The 27,749-nt window shown below is 49.7% G+C and overlaps 8 protein-coding genes across 8 annotated transcripts; 1 reads left to right on the forward strand and 7 right to left on the reverse strand.

The window, feature by feature from the left end:
• Nucleotides 1-331: 331 nt before the first annotated feature.
• T069G_08175 (bZIP transcription factor domain-containing protein) lies at nt 332-1,120 on the reverse strand (the record flags this gene model as incomplete). Its single annotated transcript, XM_056175385.1, has 1 exon — nt 332-1,120. One exon carries the CDS (start codon nt 1,118-1,120, stop codon nt 332-334), a length of 789 nt encoding a protein of 262 aa, XP_056026334.1.
• A 3,457-nt stretch (nt 1,121-4,577) lies between these two features.
• Nucleotides 4,578-6,410, reverse strand: T069G_08176 (glycosyl hydrolase family 47 domain-containing protein; the record flags this gene model as incomplete). The annotated part of the gene is made up of 2 exons (XM_056175386.1): nt 4,578-4,697; nt 4,758-6,410. The coding sequence occupies 2 exons, from the start codon at nt 6,408-6,410 to the stop codon at nt 4,578-4,580; spliced, it is 1,773 nt and encodes a 590-aa protein (XP_056026335.1).
• Nucleotides 6,411-7,443: 1,033 nt separating this feature from the next.
• Nucleotides 7,444-11,404, reverse strand: T069G_08177 (mitochondrial small ribosomal subunit rsm22 domain-containing protein; the record flags this gene model as incomplete). Its single annotated transcript, XM_056175387.1, has 5 exons — nt 7,444-9,380; nt 9,588-9,751; nt 10,687-10,808; nt 10,867-11,273; nt 11,326-11,404. The coding sequence occupies 5 exons, from the start codon at nt 11,402-11,404 to the stop codon at nt 7,444-7,446; spliced, it is 2,709 nt and encodes a 902-aa protein (XP_056026336.1).
• A 757-nt stretch (nt 11,405-12,161) lies between these two features.
• Nucleotides 12,162-15,434, reverse strand: T069G_08178 (adenylosuccinate synthetase domain-containing protein; the record flags this gene model as incomplete). Its single annotated transcript, XM_056175388.1, has 24 exons — nt 12,162-12,215; nt 12,289-12,315; nt 12,373-12,513; nt 12,564-12,632; nt 12,694-12,755; nt 12,811-12,815; nt 12,866-12,937; nt 13,000-13,048; nt 13,156-13,288; nt 13,504-13,543; nt 13,664-13,841; nt 13,911-13,922; nt 14,052-14,087; nt 14,135-14,195; nt 14,262-14,306; nt 14,359-14,395; nt 14,610-14,633; nt 14,688-14,726; nt 14,789-14,809; nt 14,878-14,906; nt 14,961-14,973; nt 15,203-15,246; nt 15,305-15,315; nt 15,401-15,434. 24 exons carry the CDS (start codon nt 15,432-15,434, stop codon nt 12,162-12,164), a joined length of 1,236 nt encoding a protein of 411 aa, XP_056026337.1.
• A 1,160-nt stretch (nt 15,435-16,594) lies between these two features.
• T069G_08179 (putative RNA methyltransferase domain-containing protein) lies at nt 16,595-17,742 on the forward strand (the record flags this gene model as incomplete). Its single annotated transcript, XM_056175389.1, has 3 exons — nt 16,595-16,621; nt 16,676-16,797; nt 16,872-17,742. 3 exons carry the CDS (start codon nt 16,595-16,597, stop codon nt 17,740-17,742), a joined length of 1,020 nt encoding a protein of 339 aa, XP_056026338.1.
• A 262-nt stretch (nt 17,743-18,004) lies between these two features.
• Nucleotides 18,005-19,304, reverse strand: T069G_08180 (radical SAM superfamily domain-containing protein; the record flags this gene model as incomplete). The annotated part of the gene is made up of 3 exons (XM_056175390.1): nt 18,005-18,300; nt 18,362-19,106; nt 19,152-19,304. The coding sequence occupies 3 exons, from the start codon at nt 19,302-19,304 to the stop codon at nt 18,005-18,007; spliced, it is 1,194 nt and encodes a 397-aa protein (XP_056026339.1).
• Nucleotides 19,305-20,691: 1,387 nt separating this feature from the next.
• On the reverse strand, nt 20,692-21,054 carry T069G_08181 (uncharacterized protein; the record flags this gene model as incomplete). Its single annotated transcript, XM_056175391.1, has 1 exon — nt 20,692-21,054. One exon carries the CDS (start codon nt 21,052-21,054, stop codon nt 20,692-20,694), a length of 363 nt encoding a protein of 120 aa, XP_056026340.1.
• Nucleotides 21,055-23,694: 2,640 nt separating this feature from the next.
• T069G_08182 (hydantoinase b/oxoprolinase domain-containing protein) lies at nt 23,695-27,540 on the reverse strand (the record flags this gene model as incomplete). Its single annotated transcript, XM_056175392.1, has 1 exon — nt 23,695-27,540. One exon carries the CDS (start codon nt 27,538-27,540, stop codon nt 23,695-23,697), a length of 3,846 nt encoding a protein of 1,281 aa, XP_056026341.1.
• Nucleotides 27,541-27,749: the final 209 nt, after the last annotated feature.

The raw sequence follows: 27,749 nt of genomic DNA on the forward strand, positions 1-27,749 counted from the left end.
TAAAGAAAAAACGTCCTCATGGGAATAGTTCCGTGCTATCATTTTATATGCTTATGAAACCCCCGTCCTGGTCCTTTTGATATCTTCCCGTCTGGACTTTTCCGTCCGGAGAAGGGATAAATGAGCGTTGGGAATCCTTTGTGATTCCATGGGAAAGGAGAGAGAAAAAAAAAAAAAAAGGAAAAAAAAAAGACATTAATGAGGAAAGACGCAAAATATCCGTTTGAACTCCGGTTGATTTATGTCGCGCCGTCGTATCAATAATAAAAGTCCCCGTTGGATCGTCTAACAAGAGGTCCGGGGTTGAAGCAAGACAGTAGGGATCGAACATTCAACCCAACCCCATGTACGGATCTCCAGCCTCGTGAATGGAGCTCACGCGCATCGCCTCGGCAAATCCGTCAGAGCTGCCGATGCTCCCCATGCGCTGCTGCTCCTCGTTGCGCACCAGCTTCTGCACGTAGCCCTTGGCCTCGTTCTCGATCCAGCGGTCAATGTTGGGATCGTTGCACTCGGTGTGGTGTATCAGATCGCTCTTGACCCGGCCAATCTCCTGGCGAAGACGCCGGTACTCGGCGTGGAGGTCGTGGTTGCGCGCCTCGAGGCTCTGCTTGATCTCCTTGAGCTCATCCACCTTTTCCTTCTTCTTCTGTCGGCATTTTGAAGCCGCCACCCTGTTGCGCTGCTTGATCTGTTCCTTCTTTTCCGTCTCGCTGCGGCGCCTACGAGCCTTTTTGACCTTTGTGTTATTAGTGGTGGTGTTGGCCTTGGTTGTCTTTTTGTCTGCGCTGGTGCCGGCCTCGGAGAGTCCCGTGGAGATGGATGTGTTTCCGGGCGACTCGTCCACATTGGCGGCGTCCCCCAGCGGAGAGAGCGGGAACTGGATATCCTGGTCGGTTCCGAGGGAGAAGGACACGGAGGACGATTCGTCGCTGTGCGGGTCCGAGTCCATCATCCCCAGGCCGCCTTGTGCGGATCGTGGGAATTCCCCTATTGACTCGAACATGGAGTTCCATGGCTCAAAAGTCGTGGTGGGGAGGGGATATTGGTATTGCATGCCTTGGATGGCGGTGCCCTGATCCATCAGCTCGAGCTGCGGATCGATGAGAGCTGCCGTCATGCTGGATTCAGGATTCATGTAATTGTGTAAGACGGGTCAACCCGTGATAAAAAAAAAGTATAGTCCAGATCCGGCTGGTAGCTGTGAATGAAATGGTATGTGGTTGTTGAATTGAATTCTCTTTCAATAGATTGTTTGACTTTGAAGAGTGTTATTATACCGAATATGCCAATGTAGGTTCCAAGGAGTAAAATGCTTGGAAAGAACAAAAGAGTGCGTAGCGTACTGGTAAGGGTATGATTGCGTTTTGAGTGATGGGTATATATATATAAGGAGGTAGTTAAGGTAAGGTAAGGTGGTTAACGATTGAGGGGAATTATCGTTTGTACTTGTAGTAAGCAGTATTGTTCACCACCAGACACATGTATCGTCCTGTGTGTGACAGAAATAATGTTCAAAGTTGTAGTAAGAATTGGGGAGAAGCCGTCCAGACACAAAAACCGGCCCCTTGAGTGGCGATACTTATATATAAAACGGGAGAATTTTTGATGGGGAACTGAATAACCTGCATCGTCTTCCAGATGGCTAAACCTGAGTGCTGTACGACCTTGCATACAGTACTACATACTACATACTAGGCTCGGTAGGTAGTTAGACTGCAGTATGGGAGGGGATCTATTCGTCATTTCGCCTTCGTCGACTGCTCAAGAGGGAAAAGGCCAAATCTAGTCTCGGGGACAATTAGTGTCGCCTTGACCAGGAACCGAACCGAGAGGGGGGGGGGGGGGGGCCTTTTAGCTAGAGCTGCTTGATTCTATTGCTGGTGCAGCCGTACGGCTGATACCCATGCGAGTATCTTGATGGGTGGGAAGTGGGATTGACTGGGGTTGAGACGCTCGGAGGGGATTCTAAACGTCATTTCCAGCCACTCCTCACTCTGCTGTTTACAACAGGCACTTTGCTTTGTCTAATTATGAATTAATCCATCTTGTAGAATTCATTTTATTGCCAATGGATACTTGGACTGCTGGCAGCGTGCCTGGCAGCAATCAGGATTTGAGACATCACGGCTGTTGAAGAGAGATGCCAGCCATGCCAGCCATGCAGCCATGCACCGCCACAAGCAACCGACACTAGCCACATCCACGCCGTCATGATCCGATGCCCTCATGTGCCAAGCTGGCGATCACTCCGCGCTGATTGGCCAATTGCCTGCGAGATTTTGACTATTTGACTTTGCGCCTGCGTGCAACTGCGCAATGATGTGCAGTCAAAACAACCAAGAAGAGAAACAAGCGTGTGGCGCGTGTCAGAGGCTTGCGACACACAGTCCGGACCAGAAGCTCCGGGCCACTGAAACTTTGGGACCCAATAGCTGCTGATACTGTGTGACTGATTTTCTGAACAAGAGAGGAACATGGAGCATGGAAACCGTGGTTTGCCTTTGACGTCAGCCCGTGCGGGATGCGTTTTGCTGATGAGCTGGTTTTTGCAATTCTCCTCTCCAGGCACGCGGTTTGTCGTCACTTTTGTTCCGCGTGCGTATGGAAAAGACTCCGGGGCGTGTCATTGGTCCAACGCGGATGGATGATGATATGAGAGAACATGCACAGCACACACACAGTACAAACACAGCACAAACACAGCACAAACACAGCACAAACACAGCACAAACACAGCACAAACACAGCACAAACACAGCACAGCACAGCACAGCACAGCAACAGCAACAGCACTGTACTTCTAAGGTATGTAGCCCGGCATTTCGGGTAAGCTGGAGAAAGGCGAACAAGAGCGGCGCTGCTTCTTCTCGATGGGGTCTCTGCTATGCCCACCCTCGTTTTCTCCTCATTTGGCCTGAGCTTCTGCATCGGAAACTAGAATTCCCATGGAAGGGCCACGGGAGCACGTGTTTGGCTGGTGTTTTTGTTCTTGTGGATTGATTGAGAGTCGAGAGGAGGAGCCTCTTCTATCTTCTATTATTCCATAATACCTAGAAGATACTACGAATCGACATATGGAGGACTGTTGGTGGCAATTGAGGCTTGCTCAATGGCAATTTGCTTCAAAAAGCATACACCGGGAATAAAAAGAGAAGCTGCAAAAAACCCAGAGAAAAAAAAAAATCAAGAAAAAAAAAAAAAGAAGCTTGAGTGGCGATTTGGTTTTCGGTATTACAGACTTTCTCCAGAGTGTCGAACTGTCAAGGGGCTCCGTATTTTGTACTGTAGGTGAACCTCCACCAATTAGCTGGGGATGTTGTCCGTCGATGCTTGTCCATGTTTGCCGGAGGGCCTCCGCAACGCCAATCACATTCCTTGCAACGGTGTGCTGTCCATCGTCACTGGCGCGCAACTTCGTTCTTCGGACAGTTCGCCGTGTGCCAATCAGATCCAACGGAGGACACCATCCGGCATTGGAGCTACCTAAGCACGGTGTGTATTGTCGTTCCACAGTGCACTGTCCAAGCAAAAGCATTCCCGCATTTATCCCCATGGAGCCGATATGTCACATAGGGCTGTCTTGCTTCATGTCTAGTTGTTCCGCAGTTGTTTTTCATCATTTTCTTGTTTGGAACCCCCATGCTGTCAGTTATCGCCTCGGGTGATTGGCATTCGGAGGAGCTTCCGTATCTAAGCTCCATGTCATTGTAAGCCGGCGTCGTCATCGGCTCTCACACACGCATACCTAATGCTCACTGATGGGTATATCCGGTATACGAGTATGCGTGAGAGACTCGGCTTGCTGGGGTATTTCTAAATAGTTCCGGGTGGCTTTTCCTAATGTCTTGCTTCCCCTCAGATACTAAGTTCGATCTCATGCATCCCATCGTGGGCTCGCGATTGGGCACGGAGAGGCTTCCGTAGTCTACTTATCATCGTCTGGATGGAGAAGAATTCCCATGATCCATATTGATGGAGGATTTTTTTTAAGGCTTACAGACTTCTGGTTAAACCTCACATTGCTAGAGTACGTATGGGCCATTGCTCGTACATGATAGGCAACACGCCGGAGAATTCTTGATACGTAACATTGCCACATATGGCCTAAAATGACACAAACCCAAACCCTCTTTTCGTCTATTCTAGAAATTATCTGTACTGTACGGAGTATTACATTACCGTGCAGGTCTAGGAACTCGAGTATTGCTCAGTACTGCTGATCATTTCTCCCCTGGTCCAAACATGAGCAACACACTGTCCAGAGATTCACAGAATTAACTTTCTGACCCCTGTTCGGCACAGAAACTTGTTTCTTTCAACCCAGAAACGGCAAGCTGCTATGCACAGCTATCTCATAGCTGGAATTCTTGAACCCTTGATCGTCCGCTGCTCGTGATTGGTAAACGGAAGCTTCTCTGTAGCCAATCAGCGTCCCCAGAGGGCTGCCCTCCGAGACGGAATGAATTCCATGAGGAGAACAGCCCGTCATGATTGCAAGCCCGCCAAGGATCGTGGATCTTATCTTCCGCGTTGGCCGAATCGCTTATCTCGATGTGATTACGCGCTTAACTCATTCACTTGGTAAGCTTGAATGGATGAGCCTCGGTATTCAGCACATAGTCGTCCAAGCTGATGATGTCGGGCGTTGTGAACATGAGGTAAAAGTATTTCAACGTCTCGGCGAGCCAGAAACTCTACACCAGGGATGGGGGTTAGTATAACGATGGAGAATCGATAGAAAGATCATGGCTCACCTCCATATAGTCTTCCAAAGGCAGTTTTCCATCCACAATCGTCACATCCAGCACCGCTGCATTCGCATACGCCGTCTGCGTCCCCTTTGCAATGGCCGTAAACATGTCCCACGCGGCATCTTGGAATTCTCTCCGTCCTGTGATCCGGTATGCGTAAAAGACACTCTCGATGGCCTCCGGTCTAAGGAGATATCGCGGGTCCTTGGCAGTGGTGAAGCCCTTGGGCAGATGCGCCTTCCATTCAGGCCGCTTGTCGCGCTCTTGCAGCCAGTAATCCTCGTCCCAGGGGCAGTGAGAGCGATCTTTGCATGGCGCCAGGTCGATTCTCTCGGGCATCATGCCTGTGGGAAAGGCGCGGTATGCGTAGACGCAGCCGTTGGTCAGTTTGATGCCTGTTTCGACGTCGTCTGCGTTGTTGAAGAGTTTGCCGGCTAGGCCAAACATCCCTCCTACGAAACAGGTCAGATGCTCTGTTTCCGGGTCCAACACTGGGTTGCCCTTTTCATCGACGTTGATGTTGCCGGACATGAGGATGTCATCTTCCTTTGGCAGCATTGGACGGAACAAAAAGTGTTTATCTGCAGTCTTGAGAAACGTCTTGGACATGATCTCATATTTGGGCTCGCCGCCTCGCAACAGCTGATGCATCTTGGGCAGATACTCGTACAGAGAATCAGCACAGCCGCCAAGTGTATAGGTGCCGCCGTGGATTACATCCTTGGACAGCATACTGACGCTCATCGGCCAAACACCTGGAACGCTCGTCTGGCTTTGGCCCTCGTAAAACACATCCATGACCTGCGACACGGCGCTGTAATATTTCGGGTCTCCTGTGACCTGGGACAAGTGCGCCAGCTCCAGGGAGAGCGTTCCTGGTGATGCTGATACGACCGAGCCTTCGACGAGCAGTCCCTCTCCCGATTTAGCTGAGTGAAAGTTGAGAAAGTCGACGGGCATGCCGTTCTTGGTGTTGAAACCGGCGTAAATGAGATCTCCCAGCTCAACCGCCTTCTTTAGCAGCACTTTCCTTCCGCTCAGGTCGTACGCCGCCAGCAAGCCTCCAAGATAACGAATGTTTGTCTCAAAAATATTGATCCGGTTGCTCGTCGAAGACCCAAAATCAATCTCTGCCACCGCCGCCACCGCCTCGTCAAACTCATCCCGCAGACCCATGATCCAAAGCGTGTCCAGGGCATCTACGAGTGTCGCTGCCCAGCCCGAGAACTGCTCTCTTCCGCCGCCGCTAATGGGAAGCAGGGCATCCTGCTTCCAAGCGAACTTCTTGTATCCTTGCCATGCTCGCAGAAAGACCTTCTTTACCTCGAGCAGCCTCTGCTCCCGCTGCTTAGCGACAGCTGCTGATTCGACTCCCGAAAAGCGGTGCTGAATCTGGGGGAGAGGTTTACCTTGAGCGGGCAGCTGTGTGGAGTTGTGAGGAGGATAGCGGAATTTGATGCTGCTCCAGTCGAAGCTGGATTTGGGCTCGGGATACCGACTAGAAGACGCGTTGTGGTTCATGAAGCGCTCAAGCTTGACCCATTCTGGTGATGCTGATGATGATGTCCGGGGCAAGGAATAGAGATGCCATAATGTGAGAATGGCGGCTATCAAGAGGATGACATTGCGGACAATTCGTGGGCGGCCGGGAAACATTGTGATACAGAGGTTTTGCGCGAGGCGCGACTCTCCTTCAACCGAGCCTAGATAAGATGGGACATGAAAAAAATACGACGCCAGTCCTCGTATTCGAAGGATACAAAAAAAGTGGTGGAAATCGATGAGACAGAATGAGAGACACGCCCAACACGTTATTCCAAAAAAGCCCCCCTTCAACGCTGTATCAAGCAAAAAGCATGAGACGAGACACAGAATAATTACAAGGTAGAATAGAGTTTTAAACAACTAAACAACTCTACCTCAAGCTCTTCTTCACATGACGCCCTGCATATAATAAAAGAACAGGCACATCTGTTCTCCCGTCTCAACTCCCCGATTTCGCTTAGAGCGCTGCATTGCTGATACTAGTCCTTGGTAAATTTAAAATTCCAGGCCCCCTTCGACTCAAGCTCGCCCCCTCTCCTGAACGGCGCGCGAGCTTCCAGATGGGGAATCAATTTAGGAGCCAGAGTAGTCCGTATTCCAGGCTATTTATATCCCTTTCGTGTCCCGACGAATGAATTATAGTTTGTCTGAAACTAGCCTAAACAGCGCGGTTATTCTTATTTATTCCCCCCCAACTATTGAATGAGGCTGCATGTATGTGTAATATTATCTGTAGGAATACAGGCAGTAAACCTTCGCATCAGTTTATTACAGCATTTGCCGGATTGCTCAGTTGCTTGTTTCAGCCCATGCGCGGGTCGGTCCCTGAAACTTGGCAAGCTTGGCTCCCACTATGCTTAATCGGCACGCTTAATTCCCTATTCCAGCTCAGGGTCCCCCGCCAGCCCAAAAATAACAGTGGAGTTGAGATGAAGATGGCCGCTGCTAATGATCAGCTCAAGCTGTCAAGATAACTTGATCTGCAAAGATCATGTTGATAAAAGACGCGATCTGCCCAGTCAATTGTTCTGTAATCCGTAAATGTCTCATAAAATCTCCGTGACAATGCTCAGACTATTATACAGTTGGATTCTATCCATGTTATACAGTGTGCCTTCATAATGATGCATTTTCATCTCATCCATCACCTCTTCCTGCCCTTGTCTTCCTCTTCCAATCTCAACTCTTCCTCCACCTCTGCGTCCATCTCTCTCTCAATCTCTTGCTCTTCTAGGTCCTCCATCTCCAAGATCTCCTTGATCAGGTCGGTTTGCTTAGCCCGCTTGCCCTTGGTCCGGCGTTCCTTGCGCGCATTCTTCTCGTTTGCCGACAGACGGCCTCCGTCCATTGTAATCTCGACCTTGCGAGGCTTCTTGCCGCCTTCGGCTCGCTTGCCTCCATCATCTACTCCGCTGCCTACTCGAACGCTTCGAGAAACTTTCGTCTTGGCTCCTAGGGCCCAGAGATCGCCCCAGTGCGATTTTCTTGCATCGTGGTAGGCGAGTTTGCTGAAGCTCTTGGGCACCGTCCATCGTTCAATCTTGCCTTCAGGCGTGCAGACATCCAGAGTGACGTGACCTTTGCGTTTTAATGGCGGCAAGACCATTCTGGGCAAAGTCTGCATATCCGGACTCTCCTGGGAATTTTCGTATCCTGCAAATGCCAGTTCAGTGGCCTTCCATCCCGGAAGCTGGTCCCTCTTTGAGCGGCCACGCTGTATCGCCACATAACTAAACTCTACTTCGCCCTGGTTGTTTGAGCTGTTGCCCAGCATCTTGGTATAAAAGGTGGGTCGTGTAAATCGCTGGTTGAAGTAGCAATAGTCCTTTCGACCCTTGCTCTTCCCGGCTTCTTTATACATAGGACATGTTCCATGGTTAGTGCATGGTGCAATAATGTGGCCTGCTTCCCGCTCCTTGTGGAACGCTGGGTTGAGCTCTTCCGTCGGGATACTGGGCTCGCCATTTTGAGGTAGAAGAAACTGCTTCAGAAGTGTATCTCTGACATGAGCGACAGCTTCAAACCCTCGGGGGTGGGCCTTTTCAATAACGATGAGTACTCCGCCATCTTTATTCAGTAGAGTCCATAGGTTGTTCAGGATGGCCTGACGGTAATGATCCTGCTTCTCCTTGAGGAAGAGATGAGAAGCGATGATGAGATCATAGCTTTTTCGAGGCTGCGGCTTACTGCCAGCATCGAGATGCTCGCCTTGCATCTCTCCCGAGTGTTCGTAATCTGGCAACCGAGGCAAAAAGGTTGTATTGTGGAGGAAGTTTTTCAGCCTGTGACGCAGGCGATCTGATCCAGTGATGACAGTCTTTCTCCCTGGGGGCTGCGAACCCGTTACCTCGCCCTTTTCTCTTAATAGATCCCACTCCGTATTGAGGATTTGCTCCCAGGCAACGAGGCCAGCTCCACCAGCTCCAGCGTCCAATACACTGAGCCCTGCGTTTTCCTTCTTTTTGAGTCGCTGTTGAATCCAGTCACTGCCTAGCCGCTTCCGCACTTCTCGCAAAACTGAGGTGACAGAGGCATAAGCAGGGGGGAGATAACCAGCTAGGAACGCATCTGCCTCAATTTCCGTCATGTGTCTTTGATCAGGGGGCAAGCCAACGCCACCCATCTGCCCATTTTTTCTTCCTTCCGGTGTTGATGGTGAAGTCGGCAGTCCTTGTCCACCAAAGGCTGCTTCGGCGGCCGTCTTGACGTGGCTCAAATGAGTTCGATCCAAAAGGTCCCGAATGGGTGTAACGAGTGCGCTTTGAGGTAGCGCAATTTCGACTGGGCTTCCATGGAATCTGCCTTGCAATGTGAAAGGATGGAATCTCCGCGTCTCGCCTAGGCTCATGTCCCTCTCTAGGCTATCCGTAGTCTGTTCTGGTTGATCAAATAGTTCATCCTCTTCGTCCATTTCATATGCTTCCTGCTCTGCTTCGGCTTCTTCTCTAGCTGCTGCAATTTCATCTTCTATTTGTTTTTGTTGCGCGGCCTTGAAGTCTTGCATCAATCTCTGCAATGCCTCATGCTCCCTTGGGTTTCTTGCCACCGCATCGACGTACCCTGGTGACTCCTCAATAGTGTCTAGTGCAGAATCAGATGCCAACGGCTGTTCAGACTCTGAAGCTGCCTCCTCAGCATCGTTCTGCTGGTAAGGTAGTTCGTAGGTGACTTCTTCAAAGCCCCCCTCCTCCAATTGCCGCAGCAAGGTCCTTTCATCATTCACTCGTGATGATTGACCCCCCATATCGGCGTGAGTTGGAATTCCAACATCTTCTGGAGCAGTCTCACGAAGTGGTGGGCCATAAAGCCGTTCGTACAGCGCATACTCCTCGTCGTTGAGATAGCCCTTTGGAAGCGTGTCTCGAAAGCGTTGTTTTGCTTCTCGAACAACCTTTTCAATATCCTCCAAAGATTGGCTCTTTGATACATCTGTTGGCTCGTGAAGAGCAATGCTGGAAGCAGAAAAACATCGTCTGCTTATTTGAGAAGAGCTTCGCTGAATTTGTATGCGTGGGGCAGTTGTTCTTCGCACTGATGCTGAGGAAAACTGCCTTGGTGCTGTAAAAAGAAATGTGTAGCTGCACTTTGGGCAAGCATTCTTGAGCCCATTTAATGACAGCATCTTCTTTTCTTGTACACAATTTGAGCACGAGACAAGAGCTGCTGCTTGCTCGAAAGATGAAGGTTTCTTGGACTTTTTCAAGCTGTCGCAGTCACGTGATGCCATGATTGGAGATAGCTCGCATGTGAGAGGTCAATCAGCGCTAGGCCCACTGAACCAGTTTAACAAGATGGACATTAACACCCAACATCAAATGTCACTCATGCTGCTTCTTCTTCAAACATATTATCGCTCCGTATAATACATAGCCATTCTGGGTACGCCGGTGGCTATTCTAGGTACGCCGGTTGATATAGGAAAACCCTAAGAAAAGCCCTCTCTCTAAAAGAATCTACCTTAGGTACCCCTTGCGTTCCTAGGTGTTTTTTCCCCAGAGGGTTTTTCCTAGGGTTTTCCTATATCAGCCGACGTACTTAGAATGGCTACCGACGTACCCAGAATAGCTATGTATTATACGGAGCGATAATACGTTAGATAGCTGGCTTGGGCCGACCTCTTTGCCCTCAAGGGATTTTGTTGTTTGCAGCGGGGTCGTTAATAACAAACAAGTATTGTCTTTTCCTTCCAGGTTTCAAAATCAGATTATGGGTTGCTACTAATAGCTGTCGCTTAATCATATAGCAGCAGAGTCCCTCGTATGCTGGCATAGCTAACGCAGTGTAGGTAGAGAACGCTCACGCACAGAATCACAGACAGCTTCTCCAACCATTCAACTCCCAGCGCATTATAACAAATCACAAATCAGCTAGTGTCCTAATGGCTGACTTTTGTTGTTGCGCCCGAGCGCTCCCTGCTGGTGCCGGCCCTCCAGCCGATGCCGGCTTCAACGGTGGCTGCTGTCTCTTCGGATTGAACATGGACTGTTCCGCCGCCTTGTACGAATCAATCTGGCTCGCCAGTCAGTAAATTCGCACCTCCCTCTTCCTACGCTTCCTTGTTACGTGCCGAAAATAAAGACGTGAGATACAGCCCGACAAACATCATGATGATGTTGAGCAACAGCGTCACGCTCCAGTGACGGCCCTGGCCGGGGATGGGACCATCGCCACCGAGTGTCCTGCCGGGCGTCTTGAATACGTCCTCGACTTTGCCACCGTCGCTGAGCGAGACGGCCTTTGTGATGGCTTCGGTCAAGGCTGACGGGTTGGCGCCGCGGATGGTCTCGACGGCCGTGCCGTTGTGGAAGATCTTGAACGTGGGCATGGCAGTGACGCCTTGGCTGCGGGCGATGTTGGCTTGGTTGTCGACGTTGACCTTGGCAAAGGCCACCTTGTTCGGGCGCGAGTGCTCCTTGGAGAGGCGCTCAAAGTGCGGCGCAATCATCTTGCAGGGACCGCACCAATCGGCGTAGACTGTGATGCTTTGTTAGTCGGGCTGGCGCAAAGACCGGACGAGATACCGTACAATCTGCGACGACGACGGTGGTTCCTGACAGCAACGTCTGCCACTCGCCGTCAGATCCGATGTTGATGGGGCCGCTCATTGTGAAGATGCGCTTGTAGATACTGGACGATTTTATTGCTGTGTGTTGCGGCTCTGCTGTTGGTGATGATTCAAAGTTCTTTGAACGTGGCCAGCTTGCGCATTTGTCCGTCTTGATCAATGGATGTTTGCTGAGTAATTGGTGGTACAGCGCTACTGCCAGGTCTATGGCGTAATTTTCAGGTACCTTGGCGCGCTAGGGCCTCTAAGAATGTCACTGGACCATCAAAGGGTGGGAAAATAAGGCAACTTGATGACTAACTTTTCAATAGTTAGCATGATATGCCATACGGTTGATGAGATTGATGCTTGTCCACGACACAAAATTAACTCTTATCGCATCCATGTCATTATTCAAGTGTACGTTCAGTATATGTAAACAGTGCTTATAATAATTATTAAAATAAACAACGCTACTAGCAGTAGCGGCACTATCATCAAGCTGTAGCGAACTTCACCCTACAGATCCTCAGCGTTGGACTTATACATCTTTTCCTGTTAAAGCTCCCAACGATATGATAGGCTACCAGTCCCGTTCTGCATCACAGGAGCTTTTGCAAATCAGCTACACAATCTATATAGAGCTTATTTGAGATAATAAGAGCCAAAATGTTCGTCTATTGGGTTGCGTGTCATCGGTTCTCTATATACACCGACAACAGTGCTTCAGCTGCAGGCTTCAAGCGCTTGATGCGCAGAAAAGCTTCCAAAGTCCATTTCATCACCAGTAACGAGTTTAAAGTAACTCACCAAATCATTTAGTTACGTGTGATCATAGCCTCACGGTCTGGACCAGTACCGATCCATTTGACCTGCTCAAAATTAGTGCATACTTCTTTGAAGCCAGTGCAAGCGACGCCATATTAGGCAAAGAAGCCAACCAACCTTTACTCCAATGAACTTTTCGATGTACTAAAGAGACAGTCAGTAAATATAATCAGATCCATTTATAGTTAAAAATTGATGTACCTCGATGTAGTCCTGGGCCTGCTTGGGAAGCTCATCGTATGTCCGGGCGTTGGTCGTCGGCTTGTTCCACCCAGGCATTTCGTGGTAAACGACTTCGGCGTTATCTAGAATGTTATGGTCCGCCGGATAATAGTCAAGATCCTAATACTTTCAGCTATGCCTCAAGACTTCGGCCCACAACAGCTTCCTACCTGGCCTGTGCTCTTGTCTTTGTATGCAATGGCGATCTTGATTGTCTCGAAGGAATCGAGTACATCGAGCTACATCAAGAGTCAACTTTTGAATCCCATCAGAGCAGTGAGAAGATCTTGTAAGGCTTACTTTGGTCAAGTTCAATGCAGTGTAGTAGTTGACCATGTGGCCGTGCTTCACAACAACGAGATCTATAAAGTCCAAGTAAGTATCGACCAGGTTTAATACGGCGAGGTGTTAACATACCGAGCCTATACAATTAGCTATGTACCCGATATTTTTAATAGAGAGAGAGACTTACCAACCACAGCGACGTTTTCGGCCTGTGGATGTTCCCCATTCTCGGCCCACCTCCTGGAGTTTTGTTCCGACCCTGTTAGGTACATGGTCAGTCTGCTTCGATTCCAACGTTGAGTAGTAATAGGGTGACAGTACTCTTCGAGATCTTCCGTCTTGAAAGCGCCAGCGCCAACACGTGTGGTATCTATAATCATCAGCATCTGCTATAAACCATTGTAGATAGTTAGAGGTAGGGGGTTGCTTCGATATAGCTACTGGCCAAAAGGTCTAGTGATTACCCATATTACTTACAGGCTTTTACCACTCCGATAGTCTCTGTAATGGCCTTGGGGTTGAGCGTTAAGCCAGCGATGATGCCAGAAATTGCGGTATTGGATGAAGTGACATAGGGGTATGATCCCATCGAAAGGTCGAGCATTACAGCCTGTTGGTACCAAGACAAGTAAACCACCTGGTCACGTACTCCGAAGCCTTAACGTGGACAGAGCGGCGGTTGACATGGCAGGACGTGGCCACGTCCACATTATATTGTCTCTTCGCCGATGCCAGAGGTTATGAGCTTCAAGTACATGACGGCAGGCAGGTTACCAGCCCGTTCAGGTCAGTAAATAACCAACTTGCTAGGAGCTGAAGACGAACATTTGCACCCTCGATAATGATGTTCATGTTGCTCGTTTGACTATAAGAGTTAATTAGCTTCTTGCAATATTTATGAGGGAAAGGTTCGCCGGAAAACAAAGGAACAGATATTGATCCATTCATCTGCTTCTCTCGATATCACGCCGCCAAGGCTACCTACGCAGAATACATAAAGCTCAAACCATCAATGGCATACTTTGCGAGCTCCGTACGGTATCCTCGGAATCTCTTAATCTCTTCCTCGACATCATACTTGAGCAGATCGCCGTAACGGGCCTTGTAGCCATGTGCCAGTCGACGCAGTTTTGATTCGAAGAGTTCTTGGTCGAACACATCGGCTAAACGAATTCCACTTCTCTAATCTTGGTTCAGTAAACGGTCAGTACTCTGGGATTTTAAATGCTTACAGCAGCCTTGGTCTATCAAGGTCAGTGTCAGTATGAACGCATAGATTTATCTGACGATAATGCGAATATCTGCTTACACTATACGAGGGTCCGTTCACAATAATGTTAGCTTATGTGGTGAAAGATGTGAACAAGGTGGACTTATAATTCCGCGGCCAGTGGTGCCGATTTTGCGCTCTGGCCAAGTTAGACGTGAACAAACGCCCCGACTATAGATCGCTTACCTCCTAGCTCAATCTCCTCGAGACCGTCGACGGCGGCGTGAAGGTCAAAGTTGATATGAACCTAGGTGTCACAAGTCAGCAAGTATATGACATAACGCAGTACCGCAGTGTTGCCTGGGTCACTGACTCTGTCAGACACAAGGATCCGATCATAGACATTGGGAAGTCCTTTCTATTTATGATATCAGCAACGATTTCTTGATAGTTGCCAGGTCGATAAATACCTCTTCAAGTTGCTTCAACTCTGAGAAGAACGAAGGGCTAAAAATGGTCAGCATTGCGGTTATGCATCGATAGGCCAAACGGATTGCATGTTGAGCTGAGCGGCGAGACGAGACTCGCATAAAAGCACGGAACACTGGACTTGTGGGACTTACACATGAAAGACTCTGTTGCAATCGGATGCCGTTAGTATAGGTAAAATGCTTGTTCAACACTTACTCGTCTTGAAGAGAAGTAAGTTCAAGCGACTTACACATCGGAGCCGATGAAGTTCATGCTACCATCAAGTCAGCATCTACTCGTCAAAGGTGGGCTTAAATCGACAACGTACCAGTTCGGGTTGATGAGACCAGAAGGGAGCAGGTGAAAGCTATTGTTGGTCAATTAATCGTTTAGTTGACAAGCCGGTGCTTTGATTCGGCGTCTGCATACCTGTACGAGACACCGTTGGCGCTGTGACAGTGGCGGTCAGCGATATAGTTCATAAGTCATGGCAGAATAGCACGGCGGACGAGACTCACACAATAGAGTGACCAGCATTATGGCCTCCCTAGAATATCGGGTCAGTATTTTGTATACGCAGTCGCATAGGATGTTGGCTTACAGCGGCCCTCGCGCTATCATCCAGTTAGTGTCTATTCCTCGTAACTTCGAACTCGTTAAGAGGGAATAAGTTTCAATTTCTGAACACTTAAGAAGAGTTTAATCAGAGGGTGGAATATGGTCCAGAATGATACCATATTGCAAGCATATTATTTGACTCCTTGCCATATTCGCCCTCTGTTGGCTCTCACTCATATCCAGAAACAACACAAACAACAACCTGCTTCCCCATAAGGAACTTACCAGAGTTGAGCTTCAGGCGCAAGAATATCAACTAATTTGCCTTTCTGGCGTTTAATAGGTCAGTTGAGTACTCAAAATGACATATCAGATGGTCAGACGCACTCCTTCATCGCCTATGGAAACACAATTGAGTTAGCGACAAGACGTCTGCGTTACAACCCGCGCGGGGTAGCAAATAAGGGAAAGAGAATGACAAACCCCATTGGGCACCCAAGACGACCTTGATAGGCATGACGTGCGACTAGCGACAATTGTCAGTGGTGTTGAGTGAAAAGGCGAGAGGGATTCCTGTGACTGTTCTAAGAGGAATATAAAACGCAGGATCGGCGTCGAAGTTTGATGGACAAGCAGCTAGCTTGGTTCCTTAAGTACATGCGCAATGGCTCCAAAAGTCAGAGATGCAGAAATTCCAACCACCAAAATTGTATATCTTTTACTCGCAAACTTATGCAAAACAAGTCAAATTTTCTCCACGTATACAAACTCATCTGTCATAACAAAGACAAAAATGGATTCAACGACTAAACACTCTATTTACAAACCAAATGTCCCGCCAAAGGAATACTTGAAGGTACTTCCCAGATGGAACAAAACTTCTAATGGAGGGGCGGATGGAGGGGCGTTCTGCCAATTTTGATCCTTATATAGAAGGCGGTCAAGGCCGATGACGGAATGTGAGTATACTCTTTGATCGTTGACGTGCTTGCTGGTATGTCAGATCAGATGAACTGTGGCCACTGGATAGCTATTGATTATCACTAACATATAATGAATAGCACAAGGAGTTGTACTGATTTTATTTCAAATGAATGTCGATTGCCCATAACAATATCCAGCAACTCGGAACCATTCAAGCGGAGGTCAAAAGAAGCGAGACTGGAAACTAAATAATTATAGTAGTAAATACTAAGAATATATAACTATAATAGCAGTTACTGGAGAAATATAGATATAGTAGCAGATACTTAGAGAATAAACGTATCATTCAATGTGTAAGTGTTCGAAATCTTCTTGGCTGTAGTTTTTCTGCCCGCTTGCCATTCCACCTTAAAATCTTAAAGCTATTTCAGAACACATCACTTGCTCGATACATTTATCGGATATGAACAAATACGGTCGTTGGAATATCATTTTCTTTCTCTCTCAATTTTTTTTAGAGGCCACCATATTTGCATGTCTCGTTTACCATATTTTCTCAAACGTCAACACTCATAGGGTAAGAAAACGAATGCATCAGTGGATGGCGACGGCCGATGATGACGCAGTTACAGAAGTGGTAGGCGGTATGATATAAAGTGGACCAACCTCCGGCAGAATACTATCAAAATATTTTGAGACGAGATTTGACCGGCATATGATCTGCATACTTCAGTGACAAAAAATACATTCACCATGTCATATCAAGAGCGCGAGGCAAAGGTATTATTTCATGACTTCTTTCAAGAGGAGATTGGATTCTAATTGAACATACAGAAGAGAAAAACTGCCCACAATGGCGGCAACTCTCAGCAGGCGTTCCGCCCCGTCAACCTCCAAGCTTCAGAGGGAAGGGAATGGACTGTCTCTGTAGCATTCCCCAGCAGCACAATCGCGACGTAAGTATTTCATTCCCTTCTACTTTGAATGCTTCGGTTCCAGAAAGATAGACTTACTGATAGAATACCTCCAGCCTAGCCACGGCCGAGCAGCGAATCGCTGTGCCGGGTCGCATTGCCCGCGCTCTCGCCATCTTCTCCATCGACGAAGTCATTGTCTTTGACGACTCTCCGGTCAACACCCGCCCGCACAATACCGATAAATCTGTATATACTGGAGATACAGACCCGTGCCACTTCTTGACACATGTGCTATCGTATCTGGAAGCGCCGCCGTTTATGCGCAAAGCGCTTTTCCCTCTGCATCCAAACTTGCGACTGACCTCGTCCTTACCTGGTCTTGATACGCCGCACCACCCGCATATCAAGGAGTCGATGATATACAGAGAAGGAGTTACCATTGCGGGAATGACAAAGTCGAGCGATGGCACGCTGGTAGAAATTGGCCTAGATAAGCCCGTCGAGATCAAAGAGGACATTCCTCCCAAGACGAGAGTCACGCTCAAGATTTCAGAAGACGGGTCTGAGACCGCCGAGTGTGTTCACCCCCACGCGCCTCGCACGGAGGCTGGCTTCTACTGGGGCTATACCGTCCGACAGGCAAACTCCCTTTCGGCCGTCTTCACCGAGTCTCCCTACGAGGGTGGATACGACGTCAGCATCGGCACGTCTGAGAGAGGATCTCCAGTGGGCAAGGAGTTTCCATATGGCAAGCGTGTGCAGTTTAACCATGTTCTCATTGTGTTTGGCGGCCCGCGCGGCATTGAGTACGCGGCGATGAATGACGAGGAGCTTGGCGGGATGGGCATTCAGGGTGGAAAAACGAGGGAGTTGTTTGATCACTGGGTTGACGTGATGCCGAATCAAGGGAGCAGAACGATTCGGACGGAGGAGGCCATGTATATTGGGTTGACGGCATTGAAGCGGATATGGGAAAACGAGTAATTTTGGTTGAATAGAGCTGATACCCCCTCTATCTCGCTCAGCTATCCTACATTTCTGCATTGTTTGATGATTATTTTCAGAGGGACGATACTCATATATTAAACCCCTTAGTACATGATAATTCTACAGCATCTATAAGAGCCATTGTTGAAGACTCTCGCTATTTCAATCGTTGAATCGTGAACCCTCTAAATAGGAATCCATCCTCGCAAAAAACGCCTTGTTCCCAAGCAAATGATAGTTTCTTCTTTGCACAAGTATCTTACTGCGTCTTCGTAGCGTCAAGTGCCACCGCCTTGCCAAGGCCCTCACCCGCAATAGCGGCAGCCTTGTCACCAGCTCTCTTTCGGAGAACGTTCTCAATGAACGCCTCGCCGGCCTTGTAGGATGACCGAACAAGAGGTCCACTTGCACAGTAGAGGAAGCCCATGTCGAGAGCGCGCTGGCGCCACATCTCGAACTCATCTGGGGTGACGTACTTTTCGACCTTGAGGTGTCGTTTGGTGGGACGCATGTATTGTCCAAAGGTAACGACATCAACATTGGCCTTTCGTAGTTCTGTGATTTGTTAGATACTGTGTTGGTACTCTTGGTTTCGGATTTGAAATCAGAGACGTACCTCTTAGAGCATCCATGACCTCGTGCTCTTGCTCTCCCAGACCAAGCATAATGCTAGTCTTGGTGATGATGCCCTCGTTGCCCCTCACTTCCTTGACGTGATTCAACACCTTCAAGCTCTGGCGGAACGTGGCTCTGCGATCACGCACATACGGCGTCAGGCCTTCCACAGTCTCGACATTGTGTGCATATACATCCAAACCGCTCTCCGCCACAATCTTGACCATGTCCAAGTCGCCTCCGAAATCTCCCGTCAGTGCCTCGACGAGCAATGTCGGCTTCTTCTGCTTAATCTTGCGAATTGTCTCCGCAAAGTGTCGGGCGCCTCCATCGATCAGGTCGTCACGGTCCACGCTCGTCAACACCACGTATCCAAGGCCCCATCGCGCAAGGGCCTCTGCAGTGTGCTCTGGCTCGTGGGGATCCAGAGGAGGAGGAGCACGGCTCGTCTTGACGCTGCAGAAGCGGCAGCCGCGAGTGCATGTGTCGCCCATGAGCATGATGGTGGCCGTTGCGGCGTTCTTGTCGGAACCGCCCCAGCATTCGGAGATGTTGGGACATCGCGCCTCCTCGCAGACGGTGTGCAGACCTAGGCCGCGCAGATCGCTCTTGATCTTCTTGTAGTTGTCGTTGCCCGCGGGGATGGACGTCTTGAGCCACTCGGGCAGTCGTGTGATGGTCCTCTTCTTGCCTGCAGGGCCGACTTCGGCCGTCTTGAGAGCGTACGCATCGCTGGGCGACAGAGCCTGCGCAGGAGACGACGTCGCAACAAAGTCGGAGAAGGGCGCAACGGTCTTATCCTTGAAATATGTTCGGGGTCGAGAGGTCTTGGGAGCTTCGCTGGCGTCGGGGAGAGTGGCGAACGATCGGAGAGCGGGAGAAGCGGCCAGAGCCCTTCGCATGGGCGCCTGGGCTCGCTGAAGCGACGGAGCTATTGAAGCCATTGTGAATATGCAGATTATCGAGGCTGCAGCTTCTGGGTGCGAGAGCTCTTCCGAGAATCCCGCCTGGTGAGGTTGTGGGTGATGGAAGATGAATTAGTTGATTAGTGAAGAGCTCTGGAGAAAAAGTTGGAGAGCCGATGGGACCCGCATGGTTGCGCCGCAAGCCGGCGACTTGGCCCGGGTGCGCCAATAGGGATTTCTCTTTATTAATCAGTCTTGAAGAAGCCTTTTATTAAGTCGGCAACTATGACACCTCGACTTTTAATTTCGTTGCTATATGGCGTAATATGCTTTTTTCTCTCTTATAATGGTTGAGGTGTTCATTCAAGACTGGACTTTTACTGTCTCTGTGGAATTGGTGGAGCGGCCAAATGCGCCGAATCAGTGCGCTGAATGCGCCGACATTATTTAGTAGCCGGTTTTGAAGTTGAAAGCATTTCAGTCACAGTCAAATGATGGCAAACAAATCACAAAAATGAAATGTACGGCAATATGTATGTATTGTATTTCCTTATTCACATTAACACCAAGCCTCCTCTCCCCAAAACTCCAGCATCCGAATGAAACCCCAGAGGACGTACGCCAAGACTACAAGCCGTCAAGTCAAGAGCATGAGTGCAGCTGTGCGAGTTCTTCTCAAGTGGCACAAGAGAGATATCGCCTCAAACTTCACCGAGCCTCGACCATCTCATCACCAATATATAAAAGGGGTATCACCAACAGAAGCGAATAAGTGCCCGTTCACCCGTGAAATAGAAGTACATCAGCATGCTGAATGTATGCCCATGGTATCAGATCCAAAGATTTTTGAATGGAAGAATCGCCTAGTGCAAGGTGATGACAGAAACAAGTTGGGGTGAAAAATGTAATTGAATTGAAGTTAGATTCCAGCCAGTGCGCTCGCACACACTGGATGCTGCTCCCTAGCCATATGAAGAGATGCCCACTGACTTTTGCTTGAAGGGCGAGTCAACTCCACGTGTGGAAATGACCGGCAGCCAGCATCTGCTTCATGAATGAGTAGGGGCAGCGAGGACAAAAAGGATATCCAAGAAATAAATCATCAATAGGGGTTGTGAGCTCAGCAGCGCCATTGGCGCGCGTAAACACAGGCAAAAAGGGTAAATTGAGAAATGAATTAGACCGCCAGGCCTTTGTGGACGAAAAGAACCCGTCCCTTTCCAGCGGAAGCACGTTGCCAAGTCGTCGGCGGGTCGTAGATATTCGTAGATTGTCATACAGAAGAATGTGTTTTTTATTTCAAGCTGACAAAGGAAAACGAAGAAACGAGCGAAGAAGTCAAGATGGTTGTCTGTGGATCAAAGAAGCAATCCACGTCATGCCCTTTAGATGTCCACACTCCAAACCTTTGCAAAGCCGCAGAGATTTACAAGAAAGCGACCATGATCATGCCGGCAACACCAGCCAGAGCGATCTTGCTAGCCTCAAGAGCAACGCCAGCGTTCTGGGGGCCCTTGGTAACAGTAGCGATGGGGGCGCCAGAGGTGGCAACAGTTGTAGGGTGGAAAGCAGTCGAGCTGACAGCAGTGCCGACAGACTGATGGCTGGCTGAGGTGGTAGCAGCGGCAGTGGTGGTGTTGTGAGCAGCGGTGGTAGAAATAGAAGTGACAGTGTGGACCTTCTTGAGAGTGACAGTCTTGGTCAGGATGGTTGTTGACGTCTCAGTGGTAGTAGACTGGGCGAGAGCAAGAGCCGGCAGAACGGCGACGGCGAACATGGAGAACTTCATCTTGATTCTTCGAGGTTTGGTGTTTTTTGGTTGATGTTTTGGTGTAATCTGCGCACAGGCTATCTAAGCGTCGCGAAGAGATGGGTGAAAGTGAAGCGCAAGTATAGCGGTAGAATCAAGCAAGATGATGGATATCTGGAGTGATTCACTCGAAATGTTGGAAATACTGCGAGTAGTTAGCAAATGATGCCGTCTAGAACGATGTGTGTGCTGCCAACCTTGAGATGCGCTGGAGGTAGCGGTTATGGTGGTGTGGTATGTGAATTGTTTGTTATTGCGTGGTGCAAATGAGTGTGATGAGGGTATAATAATGGACAATCGATATCCAAGAGATGCGTTATGTGAAGGAATGGACAAGACTTTGCCAACGAAGTCTTTTGTTGATGGAGTTTGTGAAACGAGCAGAAACGTTTGAGGAGATGGTGAGGAGAAGGAGAAAGAAAGAAGAGCGAGGAGGCGAAACAAAACGATTTGACAAAAACGAGCCCAGCCCAGCTAAGGCGCCATCGCAGGGCGGACTGGCTTGGAGGGCGACTGATCCAAGACAAGCAGCCAATAGTGCTCTCAAGTGCCACCCAAACAAATATGGGGCCGGCATCGAGGGCCGTGCAGGTAGAGGAGACATGAAGGGATTGGGGGGGATGGGTGTCATCAGCAGGTAGACACGACCTGGGGTTTAGTCGCGCTTGGACGCTGGTGAAATTAAGGTGTGTCATATTTGGTACTTCGTACGAGGCCGGGCCCAAATTTTTGTCAGGCTTGTCGCAGAGGCCAAAGTTAATGCGGTTGAGGATGCCGCGGTTTCACCTCTTGTTTTTGTTTGATTCCTTTCAATTCCACGAGTCGAGTGTGTTCTTTCGTTTCGTAACTTGACCACCTGGTCCCGCATGTTAATCTCGCCATGTCCTCCCAAATGAATTGATCACCTCAGCCAGTATTACAGTCTCATGTCAGTTCTGCAGGCATCGCCAAAACCAAAACCGCCATCCCCAGCAAAATATCGTCCCAAGTTGTGTCGTCCCAGCCCAACCGCTGCAGCCGCCTCTTCTTGGTCACATTGCCGTCCCCATTCATCCAAATACGGGCTGACAGGGCAGATCTTTTCTTAGCTGGAGCACAGCGATCTGCGCTCGACGGTCCAAAGCGAGCCCCTCCTCCGCAATACTGTTCAGAACCGATTCCTCACCCCTGGCTGCAGGGTCTGAGGGTTCAAGAAGCGAAAGAAAGCCTGACTCGTCGCGATGTCATGCCCTCGCTCAAACGTGCTGCACCCTTGTGCGGCCGATGTTGTATGTACCTCCACATATAACCCACAATGGTCAAGTACATGCGATGCAGAAAATGAAGAAGTAAAAAGACCCATCAGGGGTTGTTGCGGCCGCTCCTTTGGTGTGCACCTTAAAATGCCTTCATTTCCTGCCGGCAGCTGATTGGTGGCCATTGAGTCTGTTCCTGCATGGTGCCTGGCACTTGGTTTGCTAGCGGGCAAAATTACTGGGCAGAGGCCACGCCGCTAACTTTTTAGTGCAGCGCTTTAGCGAGCGCCTGAAAGATGATCCAATTCTTGTGTGTTCCATCGCATTCAACTCGGATCTTTGAATGGTCTGGGCTAGGTTGCATCGATTGAATTCTCGTTCGCCCCCTGGCGAGAAAATACGAGGCACGTGAACGAATCATTTCCCATCATCTGCTTTTTTCTCTTTGTCTTACTCTTTGCTTTGATCTGCTCTGAAAAACAACAATGCAATCCGCCCTTCTGGCTCATGCTTTCAAAGGGCGGCAGACAAAATCATGTCGCACCACGTTGCTCTTGAAACTCAGCAGCAAAGCTTGGGCCGCCTCGCCTACGAGCAAATCATCAGCATTCTAGCGGCTTTCGGGCCCCTCCGAGATCTCGCGTGAAATTATCGACGGCTAGCCTGAGTTGGCGAATTTGCTGTTAGTGCTGCAGAGTAATACTGGTACCAACACTAACACAGTACTTGATGTTTTGCCTCTCCAACTACCTACCCAAGCGGAGGTCAGAAGAAGCGAGACCGCAAAATGAATAAGTGCATATATTCAGCAATATAAGCACCCAACCAGCTTATCAAACTCGTACAGTATAGAGATAATACTAACTACTGGATAAGTATAGACATAATAGCAGTTACTAGAGAAATATAGATATACTAGTAGCAGTTAGTAGAAAAATATAGATATACATGTAGTAATCAATATTAGAGAAAATGTAGCTATAGTAGCAGATACTTGAAAAACTAGGGGTTATAGGTTGTTATTTGAGGTGGGTGTTCGAAATCTTCTCTGGCTCGGTTTTCCTGTCCTTCACTTGCTACCCAACGATCATCGTTAGAGATCTGCACATGTCCCTATTTTGGCGTTTTGTCTTTATTCTGTGGGAAGCAGTGGGTTCAACCTTGCAGATCCATCTCGTGGCACTCTTATCTGATCTGGCTGTCGAACAGGGAATTTATTTCAGCAATCCAATGGAAAAATGGGCAAGTTACTCCCAAAAAGCAAAGAAATTCTATTACATATCTGGCAGATATCCCAAATCCAGGATTCTAATAATAATAGCCTTGTTTATCATGCCATACAAATAAACCCAATTCAATGAACTGTTGGTACATATTCTTCTGCTCATGCCTTGATTCGTCCCCAAGCACCTCCTCCAGGAGACTCGATCACGACGCTCTCCCCAGCGTTCAGTCGGGTGGTGGCCTTTGCTCCCAGATTGATGACTCTCTTCAGCCCTGTTCTCGCATCTGTGACCTTGATGCTGTTGAGACCGGCCTCGCCGTCGCCTCCACCCTCCATACCGTAAGGACGACGCGATCTTCTTTCGCTGAGAATAGAGCATTGCACGGGAACACGGAATTCAATCTCCCTAACGGTTCCGTCGCCGCCTCCGTTGCGACCCTTTCCTCCCGAACCTTTGCGTAGCTCGAAGCGCCGCAAGATACACGGATATCTCTTCTCGAAAACTTCGGGGTCGGTGATTCTCGTGTTTGTCATGTGCGTGTGCACACCACTCTGTCCGATCCAATCAGGCCCAGCGCCAGATCCGCCAGCAATGGTTTCGTAGTAACCAAAGCCTTCTTTATGCTCCCCTGTATTGGGATCCTTTCCACCGGTGCCGAATGTGAGGTTATTGCAACAGCCTTGACTGGCAGCACAGGCGTTGAATGCGCGGAGGACGACATCAGTAACGCGTTGGGATGTCAGCACATTGCCACCAACAACAGCGAGGCCGTCTCCGGGATTCAGAATAGTGCCTTCCGGGATGACAATCTTAATGGGTGACAGGCAGCCTTGGTTGAGGGGGATGGATGATGATACAAGACAGCGCAAGCAGTAGATGATGGCAGAATGCGTGATGGCCATGGGGGCGTTTGTGTTGCCCAATACCTGAGGTCCGGTGCCCGTAAAGTCGAAGACGGCAGATCCATCGGGGGAAATGCTAATGGATAGACGGATGGGCGTTCCATCATCCATGTAATCAGTCGCAACAAGAGGCTCAGAGCCATATTTGGCGCGCGTTTCCTTCAATAAAGCACGGACGGCGTCTTCTGCGGTGTGTTGAATGGCATACATGTATCTGTGTACAGAAGCTAGGCCATTCTCTTCAATGAGACCCTTGATCAGCGAGATGCCCTTTGCGTTGGCTGCGATTTGGGCTTTGAGGTCCGAGATGTTGTCTTGCAGTCTTCGGGTGCCTGAGCAACCTTCGTACTGGGCAGGCTCCTCCAGCAACAGTCTCACCACTTCTGCTTCGTTGAAACGGCCTTCACTGACAAGCTTCGTAGATTGAATAGCAGCACCTTCTTGCCAGAGTGCTGACGAGGTAGGGGGCATAGAGCCTGGAAGAATACCACCAATATCAGCATGGTGGCCACGAGAGGCAACATAAAAGGCAAGCTTGTCTCCATCAAAGACGGGTGTGATGACTGTAATGTCTGGGAGATGCGTGCCACCACACGAGGGGTGGTTCGACATGAGTACATCTCCATCACGGAGCTTGCCTTCCCAAAGGCGGTGTTGATATTGGACAGCGAATTGCATGGATCCCAGGTGGACGGGTACGTGTGGTGCGTTTGCGACGAGGCCGCCGTCGGGGCTGAAGATGGCACATGAGAAATCAAGACGCTCCTTGATGTTGGTTGACACGGCAGTCCGCCTCAGTGTGCGGCCCATTTGCTCTGCGATGCCCATGAATCTATGGCCAAAGACTGTGAGCTGGATTGGGCTAAACTCTTCCTGTTCGCCGTTGGTCTTGGACCCCTTGGTGTTCAGCGCACCGTCAATGACGACGTAGCTGTCTAGGATCGTAGCTGTTGTTCCGGGAGCAACGACAATGGTTTGAGTGTTGTCAATGATGAGTGCCGGGCCGGCAATTCGCGATGCCTCTGGAAGCTTCTGAAGTTCGTAGATAGGGGTGTCCACACGTCCCGCGCCTTCGAAATACACTGGATTTGATCCGTCCGCGTTGGGTGAAGGGAGACGGAGGCTCTGAATCTTGTTCATCTGGGCAAACGGAGTCTTGGTCTGCTTTGCGCCGGTTCCGCCGACAGCTCGGATGCGGATATCATCCACAATAATGTCCTTCTCGGGGAAGTGGAATCCAAAGCTGCGCTTGTGAGCATCTTCAAACTCCCGCTTGAAGTCCCAATCTTGGCCCTTGAGGATCATGAGGGAGCTATTTGAGCCGGCGTATCTCATGCTAAGGTAAGAATTGTGCGTGATTTGTTGCACTGAAAATCCCTGGCTCACGAGCGCATCCGTTGCCTGTCGGGCCAGGCCCTCGAGCTGAGACCGGATTTCGTTCTCTGTCTCGGAGCTATAGACGATCGCGGCTGGGCGTTGCGTCTCGTGAACGACGTCTGCTAATGAGATGCCATATGCAGACAAGATGGAAGAGTACTTGTGCATGATGATTCGAGAGATGCCCAGGACATTGGCTACCGCGCAAGCATGCTGTCCGCCTGCACCGCCAAAGCAAGCAAGGTGATGGTCAGCGGCATCGTAGCCACGAGCCTCTGTAAGAGCGCGAATAGGTCCCGCCATGCCCTCGTTGGCAACTTTCAGGAATCCGAGGGCCACCTCTTCCGATGAGAACAGGGAGAGCCCAGAGGCCTTTCTGTCCTTGTTGATCTCATGTGTGAGCTCGGCAAACTTGAGCTCGACGATTTCGCGATTCAGCGGCTCGTTCTCTTTGGGGCCGAATACTTTGGGGAAGTACTCTGGTAAGATTCTGCCTAAGAACAGGTTTGCGTCTGTGATGGTCAATGGACCGCCTTTGCGGTAACAGGCCGGACCGGGATGAGCAGATGCGGACTCGGGGCCCACGTTGAAGAGGCCGTTTCTCCAGGAGAGTATAGAACCGCCTCCTGCGGCGACTGTGTGAATATCGAGCTGCGGAGACTGAATAGAGATGCCAGCCGTGGTGGTTTCGAAGACGTGATCATAGACACCTGCGTACCTGGACACGTCTGTCGATGTGCCGCCCATATCGAAGCCGATGATGGGCCGCTTCTCCTCCTCATCCCAGGATGTTTGGGCGTAGCCAACGACACCACCTGCAGGACCTGAAAGGATGGCTTTGAGGCCGCTGAATTTTCGGTAATCTGCCAGGCCTCCGTCTGACTGCATGAACTCGATTCTGGTATCTGCAGAAGAGAATCCGCCGCGGAAGTTTGCCTCGATTGAGCTGATGTATTTTCTGATGATGGGAGTAAGATAAGCATCTGCAATGGCAGATGTTCCTCGTGGCACCACGTTGATCATGGGCTGGAGCTCTGATGACAATGTGACGGAAAAGCCCATCTCCAAAGCGAGCTTGCCGACAAGAAGCTCGTGGTTTGGGTAGGCATATGAGTGGATGAAGACTATGGCGATGGAGCGGAAGCCTTGGCTCCATACTTCTGCCAGCTGTTTGTGGATCACGCTGAGATCAGGCTCTTGTAGAATCCGAATGGTTTCGCCGGTGACTGCGGCGACGAGCTGTGAATCTTGGGCTGTGGGGGTGGTTTTGACGGAGTCTGGGTCTTCTGTGTAATCTTCCATGGTGACGCGCTCATCTACTTCTACTACATGGTCGTAGAGAACTTCTGGTCGCGACACCGACAGATCGAAAATCTGCGGCCGCGACTGGTTTCCGATGGCCAAAAGGTCGCGGAAGCCCCTTGTGGTGACGAGGGCAACTTTTTCGCCTTTGCGCTCTAAAAGGGCGTTTGTGGCGACGGTGGTTCCCATGCGAATGGACTCGAAATGGAAGAGATCGAGGGGTTGGCCTCGTGGCAGCTGCTCCCCGGTCACCAGCTCCAGGATCCTCCGGATGCCTTCTGTTGGGGCATCTTGGTAGTTGGCGGGATCAACGGAGAGGAGCTTGAGAATGATGTCGTCTCTGCCGGGGATTGAGGCGTGGACATCAGTAAAGGTGCCGCCTCTGTCGATGGAGACTCGGATACGGAGAGATTTGATGGCCATGGTTGGGTATATTGGGTGTTGTGGTTGATGGAGTCCAACAGCAGAGCAGCAAGCAGCTAGTCCTTTATATCAAGGCTCGCTTTCTCTCTCTCTCTCTGCCAGGAAGATGAGGAGGCAAAGTTGAGAACGTGCACGACACTTTGAAATTGTCTCCATCTCTCTGCTGGATCTCACATTCCATCTCCGCATGTCGGAATCTCCTCCGCGCT

This window comes from Trichoderma breve, chromosome 5 (genome assembly GCF_028502605.1).
Source record: "Trichoderma breve strain T069 chromosome 5, whole genome shotgun sequence".
Lineage (NCBI taxonomy): Eukaryota > Fungi > Ascomycota > Sordariomycetes > Hypocreales > Hypocreaceae > Trichoderma > Trichoderma breve.